Here is a 24,327-nt window from a genome sequence, read left to right as displayed (position 1 = left end):
GCAGCAGCTGTGGCTGAAATTCAAAGACTTCAAGGTTTCTCTAATTCGCATGGCCAACTGAGAAACAACGATCCGAATTTTAATAGGAATTTTTCTGTTGGTCTACGTTGCGACTTGCGATGAGGACGAAGAAGAGGATGAGGATGAAGATATTTTGTCAACCAACTTAAGTACTAGTAAAAATGGTAACTGCATTAGTTCTAAGCATGCAGTGAAGACAAAAAGGCCGAATGGAAGCATGCGTGCAAACAGCAAGAGTTCTAAGCGTAATCGTAAAGAACGTTACAGCTGTCAAGTCTGCCGTAAAATGTTCCCGACACCTAGCAATTTTGCTGCCCATTTTAGGATCCATTCGGGAACGAAACCTTTTAAATGTGACCTCTGTTCCCGGTCATTTCGCCAGAAAATTCATTTACAGAAACATACAGTATGCGTAGCAGTCACAAGTTCATAGTTGACAAGTGATTCAGTTAAATTTTGTTAAAACTGACGATCAATAAATTGATTTACAACTCCGAACGGACGAAATGGTTTGCAGAATTGTATGAATAAAATACGTCGCTGCATTGCCAGGAATTCAGGTCTACGATTTGTTGGGAAATGTTCAACATTGTCAGCATCTGGTCGAAGAGTGACACTGATTTCGAAGAAGTCACCATCAAAATATTACCAGCAACTGGGAGGTGTTAATACAGGGCTAACTGAATCTCGCAAAAGTCAAGTAGGGGAAGGAAAAAAAAATCAGAGTCGTGTCCTTGACGACTTCAACGTAATGTCTCTGGAGTCCTTTGGCGCAAACAAATTCGACTCTTAGTGTTTGTTTGATTTTAATTAGAATTTCAAGTTCGATGCCGATTGAATGCATTTCCAATTAAAACCAATACGGCTGAGACTAAAGAATGATTGTAAAATTACCTAACTGCCCCGCCCTATAAGGTGCACACATTGATATGAACGAAACGAAAATGGGATGACGTCGGGGGGGGGGGGGGGGGGGGGGGGGTAAATTCAGCGAACCGTTGCTTGAGCCAAAAAAAGGACTGCTTATACAGTACGCTAACGACCCAATTTTCTTTTGAAAAATGATATTGCTCTAGGATTGCGATGCCTTGTTCCGTAAACCCGACGTTGGCTAATCATCGCTATTTAGCTAAACGTTGTGTCTATAATTGCTCTGCAATTGTTCCCACTTTAGTATCGCTACCGATCTCGTCAGCTCCATCACCTACTTACTCTTCTCTTTATTTTCAAGTGACTTGGATATTAGAAGCATGGGCTTGTTGGGCGACGTGGTCAACCAAGTGGTCAACTCCGTACCAATAGTTGGCCACATCAAGGGAATGGTCCACTATGCGTGCGGTGACACGGAAAGAGGTGACGCAGCCGTTCGGTCAGCCACACGCACTACAGTCGTCTTGGGAGCAGGAGTCGCCGGTGCGTTGGCAGGTCCTGCCGGAGCTGTAGCCGCAGCAACCGCTGCTGGCGCTGCTGCCGATCTTACCTTTTACGCCAATGGAGAGCCACAGTTGCACGGTATCGCCCGGGTAATCAAGACTCCCAGAAAATCCCTTTCTTGGCTTGCGGCAGGCATCAACGTGTTGGGCGATGGATGCCTTGGCGTCAGCCTTGGTGTCAGCGCTGGGCTCGGCGTGATTGGGCTCAACGGAAGCGTATTGGAAGAGCAATTGACTAATGTTGCCATGAACGGCGCATTTTTGGCGTGGACCACTTTCAATTCCGCCGGAACAGGTATGTACATCCGTTTAGATTCAAACGTCTCTTTTGCTATTATATAAGATCTAATAACCTCGTGTAATTGTGTAATCAATTGTAAAAGAAAATCGAAATGCCAAAAGGAAACGTGCAGCAACAGAGACGCCCGGGACCTCGGATGATTCGACTGGAAGGCCAAAGCGGCCAAAAACTAATGACAACAAGCAGGGTATTTATTATTGTATTTCCGTCTAGACTTGATTGATGCCCAATTGGCTCCATTTTTTCTTTTGATGTGACGTCAAGACTGATTCAGTTGACGTCACAACAATTTTGGGGGGTTCTCTTATAATCTCATCCCTTTGCGGGGTGCCTTTTTTAGCGGGGTTCTACTCTAAGGATTTAATTGTGGAGCTTGCTTGTCAATACTCTTGAGGAATTTTTATTCTGTTTATGATATTTACTGACTGTTTTTCTATTCAGAAATGATTGTAGGTAGGGACGCAAACACACATCAAGCCATCAGCGGATCATCAGGAGTTACAGACATCCGGATGGAGGCCGTTTTTCAAGAGTCTCGTATACAGCAAAGTTACTCCATAGTAACGAACGCCTTGGCCTCAACTGAACGAGCTCCAACAGTTCACAGTTCGACAACTCTTGAGAAAAAAACATGGAATTTTAGTGGGAAACACAGCGCAGAAGCTGTGGTTGAAATTCAACGCCTTCAAGGTTTCTCTAATTCGCATGGCGGACTGAGTAACAACGACCCTAATTTTAGTAGGAATTCCGTTGGTCTACGTTGCGATGAGGACGAAGAAGAGGATGAGGATGAAGATATTTTGTCAACCAACTTAAGCTTAAGCACTAGTAAAAATGGTAACTGCAGTAGTTCTAAGCATACAGTGAAGACAAAAAGGCCGAATGAAAACATGCGTGCAAACAGCATGAGTTCTAAGCGTAATCATAAAGAACGTTACAGCTGTCAAGTCTGCCGTAAAATGTTCCCGACACCTAGCAATTTAGCTGCCCATTTTAGGATCCATTCGGGAACGAAACCTTTTAAATGTGACCTCTGTTCCCGGTCATTTCGCCAGAAAATTCATTTACAGAGTCATATGCGTAGCATTCACAAGATCATAGTTGACAAGTGATTCAGTTAAATTTTGTTAATACTGACGATCAATTAATTGATCTACCTAAAAATACTTGTTTCCAAAAACGTTCATACATTGATCCTCTTTAACATTTCACCATATGTTCCTGGAAACTTGCACTCGTGTTAACTGGTGAAAATAATACAGATGTATTTTGTAATTGTGTGAATTTTTAAAGCTCAAGAAAATCACCGGGTATAGACCGGAAGCAAAGTGGACAGCTTCAGTTTTGGTATCCCATTCCCCGTAACTCAATTTTCATATCGAAGTTCAAGTTCAACACAATCTGATATTTACTTTGAATCACACAAAATTTATTTGTACAACTCCGAACGGAATAAATGGTTTGCAGAATTGTATGAATAAAATAAAAAATTTAAATCATCGGTCATCGAATACGACGGATGTTATTTTGGCGATTTGGCAACCATCGCGTCTTACCTGCAATTGGTTGAAATGTGCTTCTTCGCCTACACCTGCTAAGCTTTTTCTTTGGGTGTTGGCTTTGGCAGTTTGTTGTTTGGTTTACCTGGTTTACCTGTTGGGCAACTTGCAGTTGTCACTATGAATTTTTAAAGTAACGTTTTACTTTTTATTTCGTTTTCGAACTTCTCTGGTTAAAGGTAAGTCATTTAATCTCATTGAATTCAACGCCATCGTTTTAATTCATAATTATTTTTTTTCAAACAGTGATAGCTGCAATGAATCCTGTCACGTTGTTACTCTTCACATTCCTTGTTTGGGAATCAAATGCACAACTTTTAACGTCGCCCAACAGTTTATTTGGACAAACTAATGTCAAAAGTGAAACTTATGATCCTGATGCAATCTGTCCAAAATCTTGGGTGCACTACGCCACGTCATGTTACAAATTCATTCGAAGCCCAATCAAAACTAGAGATGAAGCTAGGCAGTACTGCAGAGCTTTCAACTCTGACTTAACCAGTGTAAACACACTTGAAGAACATAGTTTTATCACAACATACCTCAACAAGAATGACCCCAGCCATAGAATTTGGTACATCAGTGGAAGACAACAAAGCCCAGGTGTATGGATCAACGATGGAGATGGCACTACCATGATGAATCTTGATACAGCCTTCTTACCTAATCAAGAAACTGTCTTTGAAAAGGACTTCTTATCTTATGGTTATTCACTCTCAGCTAGACAGTGGGGTCTTTTGCGTGTGGATGGAAAAGACCCATTGCTTTATATCTGTGAAATTCCTGTCAATCAGGTATTTATACAAAAAATTATTTCTAAATTTTCTTGTATTAATAAATATCCTTCTTGCTAGGTGAATTTATTGGATGTGGAAGACAGAACATTTCAGTATGGAATTGTTGTAAATGATATCACTAGAATTCCGCGTGGGCCTTACTTTATTCGGCAACCAGTGCCTGTGGTATTTGATCTGACCAGAAGGAAGACATTGAATCAAGTTACCCTTAGTTGTATAGCAAATGGTTACCCTACTCCAGAATTCCAATGGTACAAAGAAGATTTTGAAAGCGACCAGCTTGTTTCCAAACGGATTGATCCGCTTCTAATGCCACGACATACTGTCAGTGGTGGTTTGCTAATTATTACCAATCCAGAGGAAATCAAAGACAGGTAATTTTAAAATTAAAATGTTAGTTATCCACGTCGTATTATATTGATATTTGTGTAATTTGTTTTGCAGAGGAAAATATCATTGCGTAGCCAGCAACCAATACGGGTCTATCGTATCCGAGAGTGTGCAACTTTCCTTTGGCTTCATTGGAGAATTCAATCTCAAGCGTTCATCAGAAAACGGTCTTGAACATTGGGGAAAAGCGATTTATTGTGATCCTCCTCAATACTTCCCTGATATCCAATACTATTGGGTCCGCGATGTTTTCCCCAATTTCGTAGAAGAGGATTCACGAACTTTTGTTTCTTTCGACGGAAACTTGTATTTTTCATCCCTTGAAAATATCGATCGAGGCCGCTATTCCTGCAATGTGCAAAGTACCGTTTCCAGTAACGGTCGTAATGGACCTTTCTTTTCGGTCGAAGTTCGCCAGCATCCTAATTACCAACAGCTCAAATTCCCAAACAATTTCCCCAAGAGTTTCCCAGAAGCCCCAAGAGTTGGTGAAGATGTTCGACTTGAATGCGTAGCATTTGGTTACCCTGTCCCTAATTACAATTGGACTCGTAAAGGAGCTCCATTACCTAAGGGTGTTGTCATCACAAACTACAACCGAATTCTCGTTTTACCCAAAGTAAAAGTTGAAGATATGGGAGAATATGTTTGCCGCGCCACCAATGACAAGGTATTTCGCAATCTTAATTTCTTTTCTGTATTTAATTTAACATTTTCCGGTTTTTAAGGTTTCAATTGAAGGGTCTGTGACAGTTAGCGTTCAAGCCACACCAGTATTTACAATTCCGCTTGGAGATATGCATATGGACAGGGGCGAAGATTTGTTGTGGACTTGTGAAGCATTTGGCATACCCGACGTCAATTATCTGTGGCTACGAAACGGACAGGTTGGTTTCTAATGACTTGATGCGTAAACTGAAACAGTAACGTTATATATCGACTTTTAAATTCGTTTCATAGGTTCTCGACCCTCTTTCGCTTGAGCAAGGAGATCGCGAACGCTTCGAGATCCGTGAAAATGTTTTGATTATACGCAAACTGGACCCAGACCGTGATCAAGCAATGTATCAGTGCAAAGCTTCGAATCAAATTGCGGAGAGGTACTCATCCGGCCAGCTGAGAATCTTGGACATAAAGCCTTCGTTTGCTAAAAAGTATGTTTCCTTCTCTCTTCATTTATTCTTTAAGCTTTATCTTGGTATAATTATTTAATCGTACTACCTTGTTTCCTCAAAGGCCTTTGGAATCCGACATTTATGCTGCTGACGGAGGAAACGTAACTATTGCATGCAACCCGGAAGCTGCACCTCGACCGAAATATGTGTGGAGGAAAGATGGCTTCGCTATTGGTTCTGGTGGAAGAAGAATTATTCTTCCATCTGGACACTTGCTTATCAATCCCGTCTCTATGGAAGACGTTGGAAATTTCACTTGCACTGCCGAAAATCGGTAAGAAAAAATAATAACTTCAGATTAAATCTCAATTGTTTTTCATGTTTTTGTTGTGGTCTATAGGTTTGGCTCGGATTCTAGTACAGGGCGCGTCATTGTTTTGCGTGGGCCAGTATTCGTGGAGGAACCTCCTAACCGCATCCTCACCACAGTAGGACAGACGGAACAGTTACGTTGTCGAGCGTCGGCAGAGGGCATCCTTGATTTGGCTTACATCTGGAAACACAATGGAATTACATTGCGGTTTGATTCGTCTCCCGTCGACTTTCACGATAATTTGGAAGCGGCTCACTACATCCGCTCAAGAGAAGGCAGTCTTGAAATCAATAACATAACATTGGGTCAAGCTGGAGAATACGAGTGTGTGGCCAAGACTTCTGTCGGCCGTATCTCCACCAAAACACACTTGTTTGTGTATGGACCTCCGGGAGCTGTCGGTGGTGTCCAAGTAATATTTAAAATTTTCCTTTCAGTTCATTTCGAATCTGTTCTAACTTGTATTGTTTGTAATAAGGTCTTGGAGCTTACTTCATCGTCAGCTGTCCTCAGGTGGACTGATGGTGCAACCAACGGTGATCCCATCCGCCTGTATATGGTGGAAGGTAGAACCAACTGGAATCAAACGTGGAGTGTCCTTGCCATGAACATCACAGCCAAAGACGTGGATCGACTGACTTCCCGCAAAGAAGCCCAACTTATCAACACTGTCTCTCCTTATTCTACTTACGAATTCCGAATCTCGGCTGCCAATACGCTTGGCTACGGACCATCCTCAATTCCATCACCACAATATAATACACGCCCGGATCGAATCTTCCAACCCCCTACCAATGTCGGTGGCGGCGGTGGAAAGACTGGTGATTTGACCATAACATGGACACCGTTTGTTGGCCAGCAACAGAATGCTTCGGGAACTTACTACAAGGTCTTTTGGCGCCGGTTGGCTGGTGTTGATGCTGACGTGACCGAGGAATCCGAATATCAATCCCAGATTGTCAAGCATTCACGTTCAGCTGGTCTTTTCGTTGCCACTGTCGATCGTAATCGTCGCTATTACTACACTCCCTACAAAGTGAAAGGTACGACATCGATCTGTCTTTTAAAACTGAATTTCAGCTTTTGAACCTACATGGGAAGAAACAGACTAAACTAACATTCTTATATTTTTCTTATCACAGTTCAAGGATGTAACGATGTCGGGTGTGGCCAAGAATCTCCAGAGGTTTCCATTTATTCAGCTGAGGACGTTCCTCAAGTGGCTCCCAATCAAGTAATTTTCAAATTGAATTTAGTCAAGATAATGATATCATTGCTGATCATGATAATGTTAACAGGTGGCCGCACGAGCTTTCAACTCGACATCGTTGAACGTGACATGGCTCCCAATGGATTTATCTCGCAAGCAAATGCGAGGCAACATGATTGGATTCCGTATCAAATATTGGCGTCGTCAAGACAAGGAAGACGCTTCCGTCTTCTATCTGAGTCGAAGTACACGAAACGAAGCCCTGATCGTTGGTTTGATGCCCGATACATACTACTGGGTTCGTGTAATGGCGTACAACGGAGCTGGTAAGTTGCTTTCTTTATTAGTCTTAAGATTTTCAGCAGTCTCATTCTCATTAACCAATTGTTTCGCTTAAAAAGGTGAGGGACCACAAAGTGAACGTTTCCTGGAACGCACGTTCAAGAAGGCACCGCTAAAACCTCCTACGACTGTTCAAGTGGTAGCAGTAAACCCGTCAACAGTACGCGTTACTTGGCGATACGTAGCGCCGAGTATCGAGGAAGAACCGCTCATTGGATACAAAGTCCGTGTTTGGGAGAGTGATCAAGACATGTCCACGGCAAACGATACGCTCGTTCCCCTTGGTCGCAAGCTGGAAGCGTATGTCACCGGTCTCTCATGGGGCAAACGCTACAATCTTCGTGTCTTAGCTTACTCTCAAGGAGGTGACGGAAAGATGTCGTCGCCCACATGGGTGTTTAGAATGGGTAAGAGTCATCGTTGATTATGATTTATTTCAGTTTCTGTTTAAAATCGAACGATCAAACTCATCTTTTATTATTTTTTTAAATTTCAGGTGATGACAGCGATGTGAACTCATCCGTCCAAATGAATGTGGCCATATTAGTGTTATTGGCCAGTGTTATTTTATCGATCTGCCAGACATTTACGTATAATTTAGGTTTGTACACGTGATTTGTTTTCTGCCATCTGTAATGCGAAATCATTCCCTTTTTGCAATTGTTGTCTTTCTCGCTCCGTCCATTTTATCTCAATGCAGTTTTTTAATGGCAGCACTACAAAAAGAGGTGAAAACTTTCCTCTGAAATGTATCTTTCTCTCAGACTGAGTAGATTTTAAGGAATAAACTGACTTGAACCACTAAAATCAGTTTTTTACTTTGCATAGCATCGAATTCACTGCATTTCCATGACTTGCATTTTTAGCACCTTTTTCAACACCTGGTGTAGACTGCATATCGGCTACCGTAAAAGTTAACAATCAGTCGATAATGCCAATCTCCTTCTATGTAGAGGCGGAGAAATAACCACATTCAAGATCATGAATGTGCCAAACCCCCAGGACGGGGTCTGGCGAATAGCAGTAAATTAAAGTGGTTAATTAGTTTATTTTTATTTTTAATTCGACGTTTTATAATCCATTCAACGCAAAATCTGATTTGTTATTTCCTTTTTTTTTTAATTTCCCTCTTATAATTTCCCTCAACAAGTACCCCACCTACTGAGCAGTAGGATCATTAATCAAATCAGCTGTCTTCTGTTTTCAATCTTGGTACTGTCGGGTACTGTCAAGTGTCCATGCACTTTGATCGAATCTAAAGCAGCAAGATATTAAATAAACCTACGAAAGAAGCTATCTTTTCGTCCACGCAGTCGTTAGAAATCACTTGTTTGCAAACCACATACCTTAAACGATGTCTTCTGAACTCCGATTTGATGGAAAGGTTACTGTCGTAACTGGAGCTGGTGGTGGTAAGGAAATAGTTTATTCTGGTTTCTTTTAATTTCAGTAAAATGTTGTGCAGTATTGGAATTTTGTTTCAATTCATAGACACTGAAGAAATGTCTTATCATGTATAGGAGAGCCACATGTTATACTGTTTCAATGTTTTTTCATGCAGGTTTGGGAAGAGCTTATGCATTGTGGTTCGCTGAGCGAGGTTCTGCTGTTGTGGTCAATGATTTAGGTGGTTCTGCCAGTGGAGAGGGTAGTGGAAGAGCTGCTGATGTTGTTGTGAATGAAATCAAAGCTAAAGGTTTTATTTTGCGCTAATTCATGCTTTTCTTGCATAAGATGTATTTAACTCTGTTTACATAGGAGGGAAAGCTGTTGCTGATTATAACAGTGTTGAAGAAGGAGATAAGATAGTACAAACTGCAATTGATAACTTTGGAAGGATTGATATTCTTGTCAACAATGGTAAGAACATTTCTTCTCTATCCATATGCAGTGTAACTCTGTAGATGATGATAAATTCTGCAAATAGTTATTATGATCTAAATGATTCTGGCCGGAATATTTACTTGATATTCATAAACTAAGATTTCAATTAAGCTATCAAATAGTTCCACACAAACATTTTCATGCATCAGTATTTTTAATTATTTAAATCTTTATATGAAAACTTTACAAATTTTAGATTTCATTTACATTTAACTTCTTGGACTGTTATTTTGTTTCTTTGTTTTGTTTTGAAAATCTTTAGTTGGCATTAAAATCGTTGTTTGAATAGCGACCGTTATCATTTTACGTAGTAATTTAATCGACAGTTGCATTTTATCCAATTATGTTATAGCTGGCATCTTGCGTGACAAGTCCGTGGTAAATACAAGCGATAATGACTGGGACTTGATTCATCGTGTACATTTACGCGGATCTTTCGTTACTACCAGAGCTGCGTGGCCCCATTTCCGAAAACAAAACTATGGCCGTATTATCATGACATCTTCCGTTGCTGGAATTTACGGCAATTTTGGGCAAAGCAATTACAGGTAAAATTGAATGCGCATGTTAGTATTTGTATTCCGTTATTTTATAGTAGTCTTATCAACTTTTAAGTGCTGCTAAACTGGGACTCCTTGGATTGAGCAACACCCTGTCTATCGAAGGCAAAAAATACAACATTCATTGCAACACCATTGTTCCTATGGCTGGATCTCGACTAACCAAGGGAATTCTACCACCTGGTACCTTTTTAAAAAATAGAGAAACGAAGTGCTAGTATAATGTTCCTTATGTTTATCTTAGATATGATGGAAGGAATGAGACCAGATCTTGTTGCTCCAGTCGTACTTTGGCTTTGCCATGACAGTTGTACCGACACCGGATCCGTGATTGAAGCTGCGGCTGGATGGGTTGGCAAATGTGAGTTGATTATTTTGTGTTTGAATCACGTGCGTTAATTCACCTATCAGATTCCTTTTAGATCGCTGGGAAAGGACAAAAGGTATGACTTTACGTGAAAGCACGAATGATCCCATTCTTCCGGAAGCAGTTCGTGACAATTGGGAGCAGATTTGCGATTTCAACAACTCCTTGCATCCTAAAGGCAGCGAAGTAATACTGTTCTAGTTAAATCATTGCCAATGGCCATCATTCTAATGTAATCGAATTTAATTACTGATTAGGCTTCCATGTTGCTTGGTAAAGTTCTTCAAGATCTCATGGAAAAAGACGCCAATAGAGCTGCCAACCTCTCCCCAGTGGTATGTCGAGAATATTTTTTCCTTCCTTTTGCAATTCAGTAATTCACAACTCATTATTATGTTTAGGAGCAAGCCTTAAACTGGCGCCCAGCTCCAGTCAAGTGCCAAGTTTCTCCCAAAGAGATTATTTTGTATGCGCTGTCAGGTAAAAGATATCTACTTTTGAAAACGATATTTGGGCCATTTTTAATACAGCTGTCTTTGTATTTTTATTTAGTTGGAGCTTCAACTACTGATAAAGATGGCCTCCGTTACCTGTATGAAGGTAGCGAGAACTTCTCGCCGATCCCCACTTTCGGTGTGATTTTGGCTCAAGAGGCTCTGAGCCAGAGCAACATGATTACTGGTGGAATGCCCGGTTTCCAAGTTGACCTTTCCAAAGTATGGGGCGAATTTTTATGATGAGATAGTGTAGCAGTACGTTGTATTTTCTTTGATATTAGGTACTACATGGAGAGCAATTCATCGAAGTGCACAAAGAAATTCCAACTCATGGAAATCTTGAAGCCAGTCTGAATGTTGTTGACATTTTGGATAAGAAATCGGGAGCTGTGATAGTCACGAATGGTAAATATTTAAATCTCATCGTGAATTAAACGCCATTTTGACTTACATGTCCTTGCAGTGGAGGTCGTGGACGAGTCGGGTGATAAGGTTATTTCGGCCCAATGGTCTATTTTCGTCGTCGGTGCTGGCGGTTTCGGTGGTAAACGTAACTCTGAGCACATTGTTCCACATGTCGATCCTCCCAAGCGTAAACCCGACGCCTCTTTGACTTACAAGACTTCGATCGACCAAGTGAGAATTCATTTCAAATGTTGATTAAAAGAAAAGAAATTTACAGAGTTGGTTCTTTTAAAAATAGGCTGCCTTATATCGCCTTACTGGGGATCGTAATCCTCTGCACATCGACGCTTCTTTCGCCGCTATGGGAGGATTTGATCGTCCTATCCTTCATGGACTTGCCTCTTACGGAGTTTCTTGCCGCCTTGTTCTGCAACAGTACGCTGACAATAATCCAGCCCTGTTTAAATCCATGAAGGTATAAGATTCACAACAAGGTGCTGATGGCGTTAATTCATTATTTAAAATGACTTATAGTCAAGGTTCGCCAGCCCAGTTCTCCCAGGCCAAACTCTACAAGTCGACATGTGGCAAGAGGGCAATCGTATTCACCTAGAGACTAAAGTAGCTGAAACCGGCAAAGCAGTTTTGACTGGTGCCTACATCGATTTGAAGTCTGTTGCATCTGCCCCCGCACCAGCCCCCGCCGCGGCATCGACCGGACTACTGAGCGAGACAGTTTTCGCTGAAATGAAACGTCGTCTGGATGCTAAACCAGAAGTCGGAGCTAAAATCAACGCGGTCTACCAGTGGAATATTCTTTCGAACAAGAAACCAGCTGCATCATGGGGTAAATTTCAGTTAGTAAACATTCTTCTTGACAGTACTAACGACTCTTTTGGTATTGGTTGCTTTAGTTGTGGATTTGAAAGCCAATCCAGGTGATATCTACCAGGGAGAGCCAAAAGGAAACAAAGCGGATTGCACCCTTACACTTGAGGATGCAGACATGGTTGCCTTGGTAAGCTGATTTAACAGATTGAAGATTTTTTATTTCGGTTATATTTGAAACTGTCGATTGTTTCCTCAGGTCACTGGTAAGCTTAATGCCCAGAAGGCTTACATGCAAGGAAAACTGAAGATTAAGGGTAACATTATGCTGACCCAAAAGCTCCAAGGGCTGCTCAAAGAAAATGCCAATTTATAAGGAAGTTAGTATTCTTAAAAGAAAGAAAAAATGATAGAGCTGGGAACATTGTTACTTTTGTTGGCAAACCAATTTTTTATTTTACTTAAACGGGTTCAAGGGGTTTGTAATCAAAGAATAAATATATTAAACTACGTTTAAAATGTTTATCAAGATTTATAAGCAAAGGGAATTATTGCATTTTTTGTTTGTTCATCAAAGAGAAAGTAGTTTATCTCGCAATTCAACTTTTCGAAGAAAATTTAGATGGGCGATACGAGCATCCGCGTCATGGCTTTGCCTGATTATGCAACCTGAGATGTACCAGATAAATCTGGTTATTCTGCACCTCCTGGATGCTTGGGTAGAAAGAAGAAAAGGAAGAATGATGAAACAAAATGAGCAACACAGCAGGTAAGTGAAAGAATAGTACAGCTTAAATTTTATGTATTTAACAATTCATATAATTGGATTCGATTTTTTGAATTGAGAAATACGTTCCAAAACATGTTGAATTATTTGTTTGGCTCGATCCGTATTATTTCCGGTCAATTTTAATTGTGGGATTATGTTGAGAATGTGACCAGCTTCGATAATGAAATACTCCAAATCGTTGTCGTTGCAACGATTAGTGAGCTGAGACAGCCGATTTTTTTCGGAACTAAATTCCGCATCCAGGTCGTATAACTCCAACGGCGGAGGGTGTAATGTGCGAAATAGCGGCGGGAAAACGGCTACCTATCATTGATATTTGCAAATTTTGAGAAATATTTTTAATGAACACTTTTGAGAATAATAACAAACTTGTAGTCCCGGCAACGGAGTTTCGAACTGCGGTGGAATGAGTTTCAAGGTCTCGTGCTTGACACCGACTTGCTGATATGACTCCAATACTTTCGGCACCAAATTAGTATCCAAGTTGAAAACTTAAAAAATGTTTTGTTGGTTAGACGTTAATTTCTTTCAAAAGTCGATTGCTGGAATTTAATCTAATTACGTTTAGTCTGGAAAAGCGTCGTCCAATCTTGGGGGACTTCTTCCGATTCAGTTAGGCAAATCCGGGGATGTTGAGATAATTGCATAATATTCGGGACGGTGGCATACTCGGCAATCTTATGGTTAAATTACAGATGTAAGTAAAAATGTTATGTCATATCCATTTTTATTTTTAAATACGTCAACGTCGCGGTCAAAATCTAGAATAGTCGCCTTAGTGTCCGTCAGGTATTCCACTAGATCTTCCAGCCATCGTTTATTATCCTCCTTATCAAGGTAATTATCGGAAAATATATGGACTGAACCGATGACGGCAATTTTACCGCCATTGCCCTTTAATCTGATTTTTAAAAATTAACTCAAAACCCTTTTTCTTGAAAATGATGGAACATTCAATGATACCTTGGATTGTTGTAGGTAGCAGCGATAGGGCGCTGTTGCGGTAGGCAGCTGGTCGTTGTCGTTGCCATGACAATAGCCGGCTTTGCTACGTTTAACGTGGCTCCGTACGGATAAACAATTTTCGTTAAACTTGCGCTCGACTCTGCACTCGACGCTGTCGAATTTTTCATCCAAGATTGAACCTCCTCGATGAAACATTCCTTAGGGTGGAAATATTTCTGGTACATTGTACTGATCACAGCATCTGAGTAATTGAATTGCCATCAGTAAAAAAAACAAACAGGTCTTATTCGTGCAAATTTTACGGACATACCATTGTTAATCATGATGCCATACTCTTCCAGGAGGAAGTTGATGTTAGTGTTGAATTGCTGCTCTCCACCTTCGCCTAGCAACACCAACAGATTGCCACCAAGATCGATAAACTGTCGAAGAGCATTGAATTCTGCTTCATTGTAACGTTCTTGCGGTCCGGCTAAAATGGCCAGTCGTGAAGAACTCAGCGATTCAATAGTGAGCCTGTCTTTTGTATTCGCTAGTCGCCAGCGATTCTTCAAAAGCCGTTGGATTTGCCTTAGCCCGTCGTTGACGCCAAATTGATTGCTCTTGGACGTGTCAAATAAAATGGTGCTGGACACGTCACTGCGGGACGGAGAACTCACCGCCGACGGAGCAAATCCATTGATGGGACCGGGAACCATCTTCACAGAAACAAGACGATCAACTGAAAAAGGTAAATATTTAGCCGTGGTGGTAGAGAGCTACGGCCACTGTGTTTGGAACAAGTTTCCATGGTAACGCTATAGCTTCATGCGCACCCTCAACTGCTAAACAATCGATTCATCCCGGTATTTCCGCAGTTATTTAAATTTTAAAGCAACTGGTTCGTTCTACTGTTCTAGTAAAGAGGACATGATGTGTCGACATCTTCGTTTTCACTCGCCCAAAGTGAAAGGTAAGAAAGTCCTTTATGCTCGTAGAATTTTAAATGAGTTGCGGAAAAACGAAAAATTTCGGCGCCACTAAAATTTTGTCTTTAAAAATTTCCCCTTCAAATCTCGTGCGTCAAATGGCTAAAAAAATTCAACAAGAAATAACCACCAAGGACAGAGCTATATTTCGTACTATTTCCTGTGAAAATGACACGAGTCCTTGACAACAATTAGCGATGGATGATTTCCGACGTTGGCGTATATAGCCTTCGTTGGGCGCCGATTACCCCGTTGGAATACTAACGCACCGAATCTATTTGAATTTTGACTTTCGTCAACTCACAATCACGAGTCACAAACTTTCACTTTGGTTTTTCTTCCGTTTCTTGTCAAAGTTGGGACATAGCCGGACACATCACTTTTGATCCCAGATGAGTATAAAAGGTTGATTAGGTTAGCCGTTTTCAAGACACTCGTCAATGCGGATCGAAAGTTGATTTGTCACGCTAAAAGTAACTTAAAATTTTCATTCTTTTCATTTGTCATAATCAAATACATTTTTCTTTAACTGTTTCTTATTTTACAGATTGTATGCAGACCTAAAGGATGATGTCGTTTCAAAATTCCGTTTTTCCAGTTACTCTGGCCACTTGTTTCAGTGTTTTGTTGCAGGCGGAAGCCAAGCCGTATGGTGGAATGATGCCATCAGCTCCCATAGTTGACGCTTCGCCCTGGATGTGAGAAATTCAACTAAATAATTTTGAATAAATATAACCTAATGATGTATTTTGAAATTGATTATTTAGGCCTATTGCTCAACCCAGTTACTATTCCGGCGGCTACAACTCTTACCAACCTTCTTATGGAACCCGGGTTGCGCCTCTACAAACAAAATCTCGTGCTTATTCGCCAACTGCTCCCAAACCTGAAGCTCCTGCAAGTCAATGGGTTCAGCCAAATCCTGCCGCTCCTGCCGCCAGCCCGTGGTTTCAGCCTCCGCAAATATCTGAAGCTCCTGCTCCTGCAAGTCAATGGGTTCAACCAAATCCCACAACGCCAGAAGCTCCTGCCACCAGCCCGTGGGTTCAGCCAGCTGCCCAAAATTCTGAAGCTCCTGCCGTCAGCCAATGGGAACAACCAAATCCGACAATACCTGAAGTTCCTGCCGCCATTCCGTCAGCTTCTCAACAGTGGGCTCCAGCTGGTGCAGCTCCAGTAGTTCCTTTTTGGATGAGTACTCCTAATAGTTCTCCCATGTCTCCACCACCACCTGTTGCTGACCCAACAGTTGACGTTCCAGCAATCACTTCTCCGCAACCGGAAAACACACCGGTTCTTCCGGAATCACCTCCGCCTGCAGTGCAGCCGGAAAATGGTGATGCTAATGTAATTTTTAACTCAGTTCAAGTATCAGTCCCCGCAGTACAAGGTTCGGGACAAGACAACTGGCCCGAAACTCCACGAATGGTACCGGAGGCAGACAATCTACCCGCTTTACCACCAGCCACATTCGGTCAATTTGCTGTTCAGCCAGCCCGCTAAACACAACTTTTATAAGTTTGTATCTAAATAACCTTTTATTATGACTGTAAATAAATTGCGATTCATAAATGCGCTCGTGAAACTATTACCCGGCCATCTTGGAAACTAAAAACAATTGTATGTACTCTTATAATATAGCTTCTTAAAAAAAGGAAGAAAAATGCTACGTCGCATTATTCTTTCTATTAGTTCATTGCTTATTATGTTCACAGTGTGAACTTCACACATAGCGACAAATGATATTGAGTCTAGCACTTGTAACAGCCGCCGTGATGAATGCGGGAAATATTTATTTAAAAAGCCCAACGCCAACAGGATCGTAAAATGATATCATCGTGAGTTTATTAGCGCTGCGCGTTTATTTTCTTTCCCGTGATGATCTGTTGGCTGGAGGCAATAAGTGATGGCGGCAAGCGCGGGATCACTTCAACGGGATTATCGCTCTCTTCATTATTATCACACGTCCTCCAATTAAGTTTGCGTCTCTAATCTTACATGTCTCGTCTGATATGTCACAATATTTCGTCTTTCCAACTTTATCTTTCGTCATTTCTCATCGGCATTAGGGTTATTACAGATTATCTTTTCAATTTTCATTGCACAATATGTTAAGATTTTGTTTTACGTACCAAGGTTTCTTATATTAAAACATATTTGGTTTTTGAATTTTGATGCTGCTTCCAGACTGTGGTTCTTTGATTTAAGATATTTAGGTCTAAATAGTGAAGGGCCTTTACTGACTGATATCCTCGTTTTCTCAATTTGAGTAATTAAACATTAGAATGATTTACGAATAAAACAAAACAAATTTAAAGAATTTTGTTTGTTTTTCATTTTTCTGCCTTTTTTTCCACAGTAAAATTCCGTGAAAATTTGAGTTGTTGTTTTTGTAGCAGACGATGCTGCAAGGATGATTTGTTTTTCACAACATTCGCGAACTGGAAAGTCTGGAATGCAAAAATTCCGACTAGGAACGTGTACAAGTTTTTATCTGGGTAAAGTGGTGTGTTACAATGCTAAAAAGTGTTTACTGCCAATATCTAGAAAAAGCTAGATAAACTCGGATATTACTTGTATGGTTGTACCCCTTGCAAGTAAAAACACGTGAAGGTCAACCCAGTGAGACAAAGGTCATTAAAGGTAATACAATTCTCTATTATTATTACTTCCCAGCATGAGCATTATTAATTAGAGCTATAAAACGCACGTACGTCCTCGTACATGTCAAAGGAATTTGTTTGTTACTTTGCCTAGCACAAAACTGGCCACAACAATAATTTTATGAGTCTACGAAACAAAAATGCAGTCTTGTTCACCTCCATAAATTAACCCTCAAAAGAACAAGCTAGACCTAGGCTTTATTTGTAGTCGAACGTGTGAAAAATAAGTTTGTCGTCACACGGTAATATAGAAAAAAAAATAACTTAATCGTAAAAGCGGTTCATCAAAAAGTTCTTGCGACAGTAGTCTACGATACTGCGCGGCGGCAAACTAGAGCCCTAGAGCCACATTGTTGATGGAGGAATTTCTTCTTAACAATCCTATCAGTAAGTTCGTGAAGCTGTTAAAAGAGTCGTGTCGTAAAATGAAAGAACCTTTCGAAAGGGTCATTTTTATCATGCCATTTTATTCGTCGCGCGTTCAAAATGCAATGTTTGAGCTGGACTCCATGATGCCCAACGTTTTAGAGGGGTTATATTTTTAAAGATTATCTTCTTTATTACACCAATGCGCACTGTTTACGTGGTAATTTCATCCAGAAATTATTGACTGAGCCAACGTCAAGTAAAGTGGGGTTTTTTCATCGGCGCAAATAGAGTCGAATATAGTGGGAAAAACCGAGACACACAAAGCGTGTTCAAGGTACAGCCTGTAATGACCGAGACGCACCTGTGTCATTCGATGCTCGAGGCTCTTATTTTCTCATTAGGATGTAGACGCATGAAAGTACAGCCGATTCCATGATGCCAACTCATCAGACAGCTGTTTCTATCGAAAGATGAGCTCTACCTGGTTGATCGACAGCTGATAATTCAGTTCGTCACCTGAGTAGTTGCGATGGAGTCAGACAAAAGGGACGTTCGTTCCCAAAGTGATGAGGCCTTTGACGCCGATGTTATTCTCGATCACCTGGGCAATACCGGCTGGTTTCAGTTTAGATATTTTATTTGTTTGGCCTATGCGGTTTTGTTCCCCATGGCCACCATTCTCGCCTTTAATTTTACGGGAGCCACGCCGGCTCACAGGTAAATAATGGCTTTTTTTTGTCTATCACGTCTGGATGTTTTTATGACCCACCCCTCGTAAAGATGCTTTGTAGACGGATGTGACGACGATGTTAGTCCGCAGTACATGGCCGATTGGATGGATCAGATTCTCATCCAAGATCTGCAATTCGACCCGAAACATTGGCAATGTCAATTTCCAAATCTCGCCATTTTACCTGAATGTGCCGTCAATATTACTGTTAACGATGCCTGCAGCCGTTGGATTTTCGACAAGTCTATTTTCTCTAGCACAATCGTAACCGATGTAAAATGCCTTCCCGTTTTATAGCCATCACATATCACTTGCTTTAATTTATGTCTGTTCAGTTTCTTTTAGTTTGCCAAAATTCATGGAAACCCACGTTCGTCTCATCTCTCACCATGGCGGGCATAATGGCCGGCGCCTTTTTCCTGGGTCCATTACCTGACATGTTTGTATTTCAATTTCATTTTTTTTTTCATATGCTGAGCAATCGTAAATCTTGTATGTAACACATGTCACTGCAGAATTGGACGCCGTAAATCTGTATTGATATTGAGCTTCTGGATGAGTGTTTCTGGCATCGCGTTATCGTTTTCCACAAGTTATGAAGAGTTTGCTGTACTTCGCTTTCTCAACGGCATGGGCTGTATTGCTCTGATGCAATCTCTCGCCATCTGGGGTGGGTGTTTAAATTTTTGAGATATCATTCCGGTCATTATATTGAATGATCATTTTGAATTTAATTACAGGTGTTGAAGCCATGGCGCCAAATGTCCGAGTCAGGTTTATCTTTATCATTTTCTGTTTCCAGTCGTTGGGTAATTTGCTGACAGGATTGCTGGCCTACTATGTTCGTGATTGGGCCACGTTACAACTCTACCTCTTCGTACCAATGGTCGTGACAATCAGTTACTTCTTGTAAGTGAAAATTGAAATCGATTTTTGAATTGTTTGTTTTATTGTATCATTTTCAATACAGTATTCTTCCGGAATCGACTCGGTGGTTGACTGTCAACAAACGATACGAAGAAGCCAAGGAGATTTACAAGCTGGCAGCTGAGCTTAATGGCAAACAGATACCCCCTCATCTCCTGTTGATTCCGGTGGCCTGTTCGCCTGCGATAGAGCAAATTCCATTAGCCCAAACCGGCACCTGCTCCTCTTCTGGCAATCGAGAAGATGCCAGCGCTTGGATGTCGATATGGCATGTTTTCAAGACACCCTGTTTGCTGAAACGCTTATTGATCCTCTTCTGTGCCTGGTAAGTTTACCCAGCTATAATTGAAACGTACGCACTTTTGATTCAATTTGCGGCTCTCAATGCAAACATTTACAGGGCATCTGCTTTGCTATGCTATTACGGGCTATCCTACACTGCTTCAAACTTATCTAAAGACATTCATCTTAACTTTATATTGGTGATGTAATACTTAATATTATCATATTGGCTCTTCTTCCCTGTCTTATCTTAAACTTATGTTTGAATTCATTTCAGATTAGTAGAGATCCCTGCGTATTTAATTGGCATGGTGGCTGTGGATACACTAGGAAGGCGATTAATCATAAACATCACTTTAATCCTAGGAGGGATATTTTGTCTTTTGGCAGGTCTAGTCCCGCAAGGTAATTAATGACTGATTTTCATCTTTTCATAAACTCTAAACGTTATTTCTTTATGCAGATCGTTATGAATTGATTGTGACCTTCTCGCTGATCGGCAAGTTCTTCATTTCCATGCAGATCGTGACCGTCAATATGCTTACAGCTGAAGTGTTCCCAACCGCATCCCGTGGTCTCACAATCGGATTGTGCTCCACTGTGGGCAAAGTGGGAGGCATTCTCGCCCCAGTCATGTCCGCAATGGTGAGTTAATATACCTTTGGACTTGGTGCAATTTTTTTCAAATTGAATTTGCGCCGTTCTTGTTCGTCAAAAGGGTGCCAAGAACCGTAGCCTTCCGTACATTGTTTTCGGATGCATTAACCTAGTTGTCGGGGCTCTGAGTTTAATGTTGCCCGAGACGAAAGGACTTTCAATACCCGCCACCATTCAGGACGCCAAAGATCTGGAATCGTAAGTGAACAACGACATTGACATTTATCTTTATTCTGTCAATTGATACAATTCCCTTTATTTTGTTTTTATTTCGACAAAGAAAAACACTGGACTTGAGTGGATGCCGTCGTAAAAGCCCACCAAAATGTAGACTCGCATTTAATACCACTTACAAGTCTATTTGATCCCTCGGATGTAAAAAAGTTTAATCCGCGTTTGTATCTAATCCTTAATTTATTCCATTACAAGTAAAATTTTGAAGGTCAGTTGATTGGGCGAAACTGTTTGACCTAATATCGAATGAAAAGATTGCTTCAAGAAATCACAAGTGTCACCATTTATTATGCGCTCTGATGGATGACGTCGAATCCAGTCATTGGGTGCAGTGCCAAGATCCTTATTAAACTCCTAAGTAGGAAACGAGAGGTGGGGTTGCCGGTAGTTGTAGTGAAACTTGAGTACCCAATGTCCCTTCAGCTATTAACTACTTATTACTAAATAACTATTTGGTATCTACCGTGATAAGCCATGTTTAGTATGCACATTTTTTTTACAACGAGCTTCGCGACGGCTAGCGCCCACCGAAAACCTTGTGATCAGGCGCGGGTTTTTGTGGGTGGCGGCTGTGTGGCCCTTAATAAAAACGACGGCGAGTTTCGCCAACGGGACTGTTACTTGCCGACTAGCTTGACGGAAAGTGATTCAGTTCTCTTCACATTTCCTCTGGAGTAAGACGTAGAAAAAACAACGTCGTAGAGTCTGTCAACCTATATTTTAAAACAAACAAACAGCAAGTAGGAGAACATGGGTGCACCGAAACCGATTGAAAACGAGAAGCCTCCAAACCAGGAAGAATCCACTTCTAGTCTCGGAGATGACGAAGCGTTCAACGCAGACATCATTCTCGAACATTTGGGCAAATTTGGCTGGTTTCAATTGAAATACTTACTCTGCATCGGATACGGCCTTCTCTTCCCGACGTCCTGCATGTAATCACTTTTGAATTAATTCACGAATTAATTTTTGGCTTTCGTCTTATCCTGTCTGTTTTCTACTTTTCCAGTTAAATTAATTTTAATTTCGTTTCTCGAATTTCAGTTTAATTTACGTCTTCGTAGGAGCCACCCCATACCACAGGTAAATGGAAATGACTTAATCATTTTTGCATTTTCGTCCTTGGAATTAATAATTATTTGTTCCAATCTGGATTTATGCGGCGACAGGTGCTTTGTCGACGGATGCGATGATCCCGTTGACCCAGTCTACAAAGCTGATTGGCTTAACGAGTCGAATGCCCTCAACAGTCTTCTCAGTTCTCCTCGGAATAAGGGATGGCAGTGCAACTTTACAGATTTTGGGAACATACCGAACGCTTCTAAACCAGAGTGCGCCTACAGCAATTACACTGCGAACGTCAAATGCGATCAGTGGGTTTTCGACAAATCCGTCTTCACCAGTACAATCGTTACTGATGTAAGTTAGATGGACTTATTCTACAGAAACTTTTACAAATTAATTTGATTTGATTGTGCAGTATCTCCTGGTATGTGACGAATCGTGGAAAGTTACGTTTGGTTCGTTTATTACCATGTTGGGTGTGTTACTGGGCGCTTTTTTCCTAGGTCCTCTACCCGATTTGTGAGTACACTCTAAATTATTAGAAAAATCATTTGTACTTAATCTGAATAATTTTTCTAGGATCGGACGACGAACGTCAGTTGTCGTCCTAGGAACATGGATTGCTTCATTTGGCATTGGTTCGTGCTTCGCTCCCAATTTTGACGCTTTTGCAGCGATTCGATTTCTCACGGGTATGGGTGGTGTTTCCGTTATGCAAGCGCTCATCATTTGGGGTAAGTGGATTAAATGCAATGTCTCATTTCATTCAGAATTTTGACAATTTTGCCAATTGTTTGTTAAAGGACTTGAAGCGCAGCGTCCGGCGATGCGAATCAAATTTATTTGCCTCATTTATTGTTTCCAATCTATTGGAAACCTCATCAGTGGATGTTTGGCATATTTCATCCGTGACTGGGTAACGCTGCAACTCTGCATATTTGTGCCGATGGGGACGATGGTTGTTACCTACTTGTAAGTTATTTTTCATTTTAACATTTATGCGATGAAATAATACTATTCAAGGATTTATTTTTAGCATTTTACCCGAATCGACTCGCTGGTTAACGGTTAAAAAGAGGTACCCAGAAGCGAAAGTGATTTACGAAAATGCGGCGAAATTAAACAAGAAAGAAATCCCTCCCCATTTGCTGGTCATTCCGTCTGAAATCCCAGCAAAATCCGTTGAGGCCGGTGAAGCAGAAGGAGCCCCGGCCGCGGCTGCTTCTCACGATTCAAACCCCATCGGTTCGGCTTTAAAAGTTTTAAAGACGCGATGCCTACTAGTTCGTCTTTTGATCCTCTGTGGCACTTGGTAAAGATGCGTGTAGTTTACCTTAATTACACGATTTAATCTAATTTCTATAATACCTTGATTCACACAGGCTTGCCCAGTTTTTGTGCTATTACGGTCTATCTTACGCGGCATCGAATTTGTCCGCCGATATTCACTTTAACTACATTTTAGTCATGTAAGCTAAACACCTTTAAAGTAGTTTTAAAGAGGATTTTCTCCTTAACACCTAATATTGATTTTTAAAATTTTTTAGATTGGTGGAAATTCCGGCGTACGTAACTGGAATGTTCGCTATGGACTATTTTGGAAGAAGACCTATCCTGAACTTTACTTTGATAGTGGGTGGATCATTCTGCCTTGTTGCCGGCCTAATTTCCAAAGGTGAGAAACTTTTTGCATTTAATTAGCTCCTCTACTTAAAACTTTGCACCAATAGGAGCCTATTAAATTATTCTGTTTTTGGCTTTTTTCACAGAGTTCAATACCGTCATCATTGTATTCTCGCTAATGGGCAAATTTTGTACCTCCATGTTAACGGTGGCTAACAACGCCTTTACGTTTGAGCTATTCCCTACTGTTTCGCGAGGAATCACTATCGCTTTGTGCTCGACGAGTGGAAAAGTGGGAGCGATTATCGCCCCTTATATTGCGGCCATGGTAAGCAATTTAAATTCGGAATTTTGTTTAAATTATTATTGAATGTGTTTTGAGAGTATTTTAATTAAATGTGTTTCATCAGGGTATCGTCAATCGCAGTCTACCTTATGTCATTTTTGGAGCCATCAGTTTGGCCATTGGAGTTTTGACACTGTGGCTACCGGAAAGTAAAGGTCGTGGCACTCCAGCAACCGTACAAGAGGCTATCGACTTGGAAAAGTATTGACTATTAAAAAATTCAGTTCTGTGCACGATTAAAGCTCTAAATGAATTCAATTGATATTCTAGCACAAGAATTGATATTATATCATATTTCCGCCGTTTCAAGAAATCAGCTTCGACGGACGCTACTGATAATTCTGCTACCCCGCCATCCGTCAGTTCATAGCCTTTCCAACAACCAACTTATGGATTCTATGTTTACTCGACATGTATTTAACCTTTGTCGACATGTAAAAAGTAAATAAATCTAACCGCTTTATCAATTAATTGGTACAAAAAATTTGCCTTCATGCACATTAGGTATACAATTGTGTAAGATATCTTATTTCTGTGAAGCGCAAAGAAATCGACGAAAAGTTAGGGAAAATTTTGTTTCTTTGTTTGATTTCTTATTCCACTTGTTTACAGTATTTCTCCTATT

At 40.9% G+C, this 24,327-nt stretch overlaps 7 protein-coding genes across 9 annotated transcripts; 6 read left to right on the top strand and 1 right to left on the bottom strand.

The window, feature by feature from the left end:
• Window positions 1-1,238: 1,238 nt before the first annotated feature.
• Window positions 1,239-3,577, top strand: LOC124209688 (myoneurin-like). Its single transcript, XM_046607786.1, has 3 exons — window positions 1,239-1,749; window positions 1,838-1,942; window positions 2,197-3,577. The coding sequence occupies exons 1-3, from the start codon at window positions 1,272-1,274 to the stop codon at window positions 2,865-2,867; spliced, it is 1,254 nt and encodes a 417-aa protein (XP_046463742.1). The 5' UTR covers window positions 1,239-1,271; the 3' UTR covers window positions 2,868-3,577.
• LOC124209684 (contactin-like) lies at window positions 3,352-8,348 on the top strand. Its single transcript, XM_046607783.1, has 13 exons — window positions 3,352-3,493; window positions 3,561-4,108; window positions 4,169-4,485; window positions 4,556-5,171; window positions 5,230-5,388; window positions 5,462-5,655; window positions 5,738-5,950; window positions 6,017-6,401; window positions 6,468-7,032; window positions 7,132-7,223; window positions 7,288-7,525; window positions 7,601-7,948; window positions 8,038-8,348. The coding sequence occupies exons 2-13, from the start codon at window positions 3,572-3,574 to the stop codon at window positions 8,154-8,156; spliced, it is 3,783 nt and encodes a 1,260-aa protein (XP_046463739.1). The 5' UTR covers window positions 3,352-3,493; window positions 3,561-3,571; the 3' UTR covers window positions 8,157-8,348.
• Window positions 8,349-8,716: 368 nt separating this feature from the next.
• LOC124209685 (peroxisomal multifunctional enzyme type 2-like) lies at window positions 8,717-12,605 on the top strand. The gene is made up of 16 exons (XM_046607784.1): window positions 8,717-8,953; window positions 9,103-9,237; window positions 9,300-9,401; window positions 9,778-9,973; window positions 10,041-10,168; window positions 10,230-10,346; window positions 10,408-10,538; window positions 10,610-10,687; window positions 10,754-10,832; window positions 10,905-11,068; window positions 11,131-11,254; window positions 11,313-11,485; window positions 11,553-11,729; window positions 11,789-12,101; window positions 12,169-12,272; window positions 12,342-12,605. The coding sequence occupies exons 1-16, from the start codon at window positions 8,896-8,898 to the stop codon at window positions 12,456-12,458; spliced, it is 2,196 nt and encodes a 731-aa protein (XP_046463740.1). The 5' UTR covers window positions 8,717-8,895; the 3' UTR covers window positions 12,459-12,605.
• A 249-nt stretch (window positions 12,606-12,854) lies between these two features.
• Window positions 12,855-14,708, bottom strand: LOC124209686 (intraflagellar transport protein 52 homolog). Its single transcript, XM_046607785.1, has 6 exons — window positions 14,149-14,708; window positions 13,836-14,079; window positions 13,614-13,773; window positions 13,435-13,549; window positions 13,242-13,363; window positions 12,855-13,175 (listed from the first exon to the last, which is right to left on the bottom strand). Exons 1-6 carry the CDS (start codon window positions 14,534-14,536, stop codon window positions 12,897-12,899), a joined length of 1,308 nt encoding a protein of 435 aa, XP_046463741.1. The 5' UTR covers window positions 14,537-14,708; the 3' UTR covers window positions 12,855-12,896.
• A 385-nt stretch (window positions 14,709-15,093) lies between these two features.
• LOC124209689 (predicted GPI-anchored protein 58) lies at window positions 15,094-16,381 on the top strand. Its single transcript, XM_046607787.1, has 3 exons — window positions 15,094-15,279; window positions 15,354-15,504; window positions 15,574-16,381. The coding sequence occupies exons 2-3, from the start codon at window positions 15,374-15,376 to the stop codon at window positions 16,307-16,309; spliced, it is 867 nt and encodes a 288-aa protein (XP_046463743.1). The 5' UTR covers window positions 15,094-15,279; window positions 15,354-15,373; the 3' UTR covers window positions 16,310-16,381.
• A 1,540-nt stretch (window positions 16,382-17,921) lies between these two features.
• On the top strand, window positions 17,922-20,936 carry LOC124210003 (solute carrier family 22 member 4-like). Of its 3 annotated transcripts, XM_046608261.1 has the most exons (12): window positions 17,922-18,555; window positions 18,619-18,841; window positions 18,904-19,007; window positions 19,084-19,238; window positions 19,309-19,477; window positions 19,539-19,820; window positions 19,896-19,982; window positions 20,055-20,182; window positions 20,241-20,422; window positions 20,496-20,632; window positions 20,715-20,809; window positions 20,877-20,936. In XM_046608261.1, the coding sequence occupies exons 1-11, from the start codon at window positions 18,368-18,370 to the stop codon at window positions 20,797-20,799; spliced, it is 1,740 nt and encodes a 579-aa protein (XP_046464217.1). In that variant the 5' UTR covers window positions 17,922-18,367; the 3' UTR covers window positions 20,800-20,809; window positions 20,877-20,936. The 3 variants fall into 3 exon arrangements, with proteins under 3 accessions (XP_046464217.1, XP_046464216.1, XP_046464218.1); XM_046608260.1 differs by having other exon boundaries at window positions 17,923-18,555; window positions 20,715-20,880; XM_046608262.1 differs by having other exon boundaries at window positions 18,444-18,555; window positions 18,630-18,841; window positions 20,715-20,880.
• A 328-nt stretch (window positions 20,937-21,264) lies between these two features.
• LOC124210001 (solute carrier family 22 member 4-like) lies at window positions 21,265-24,173 on the top strand. The gene is made up of 12 exons (XM_046608259.1): window positions 21,265-21,603; window positions 21,713-21,751; window positions 21,838-22,087; window positions 22,149-22,252; window positions 22,313-22,467; window positions 22,537-22,705; window positions 22,770-23,045; window positions 23,116-23,202; window positions 23,281-23,408; window positions 23,503-23,684; window positions 23,767-23,903; window positions 23,973-24,173. Exons 1-12 carry the CDS (start codon window positions 21,419-21,421, stop codon window positions 24,070-24,072), a joined length of 1,812 nt encoding a protein of 603 aa, XP_046464215.1. The 5' UTR covers window positions 21,265-21,418; the 3' UTR covers window positions 24,073-24,173.
• Window positions 24,174-24,327: the final 154 nt, after the last annotated feature.

Source organism: Daphnia pulex, chromosome 12 (genome assembly GCF_021134715.1).
Source record: "Daphnia pulex isolate KAP4 chromosome 12, ASM2113471v1".
NCBI classification, from domain to species: Eukaryota; Metazoa; Arthropoda; class Branchiopoda; order Diplostraca; family Daphniidae; genus Daphnia; species Daphnia pulex.
Note: the sequence above shows the minus strand (reverse complement) of the source record. Positions and strands in the feature narration are given on the sequence as shown.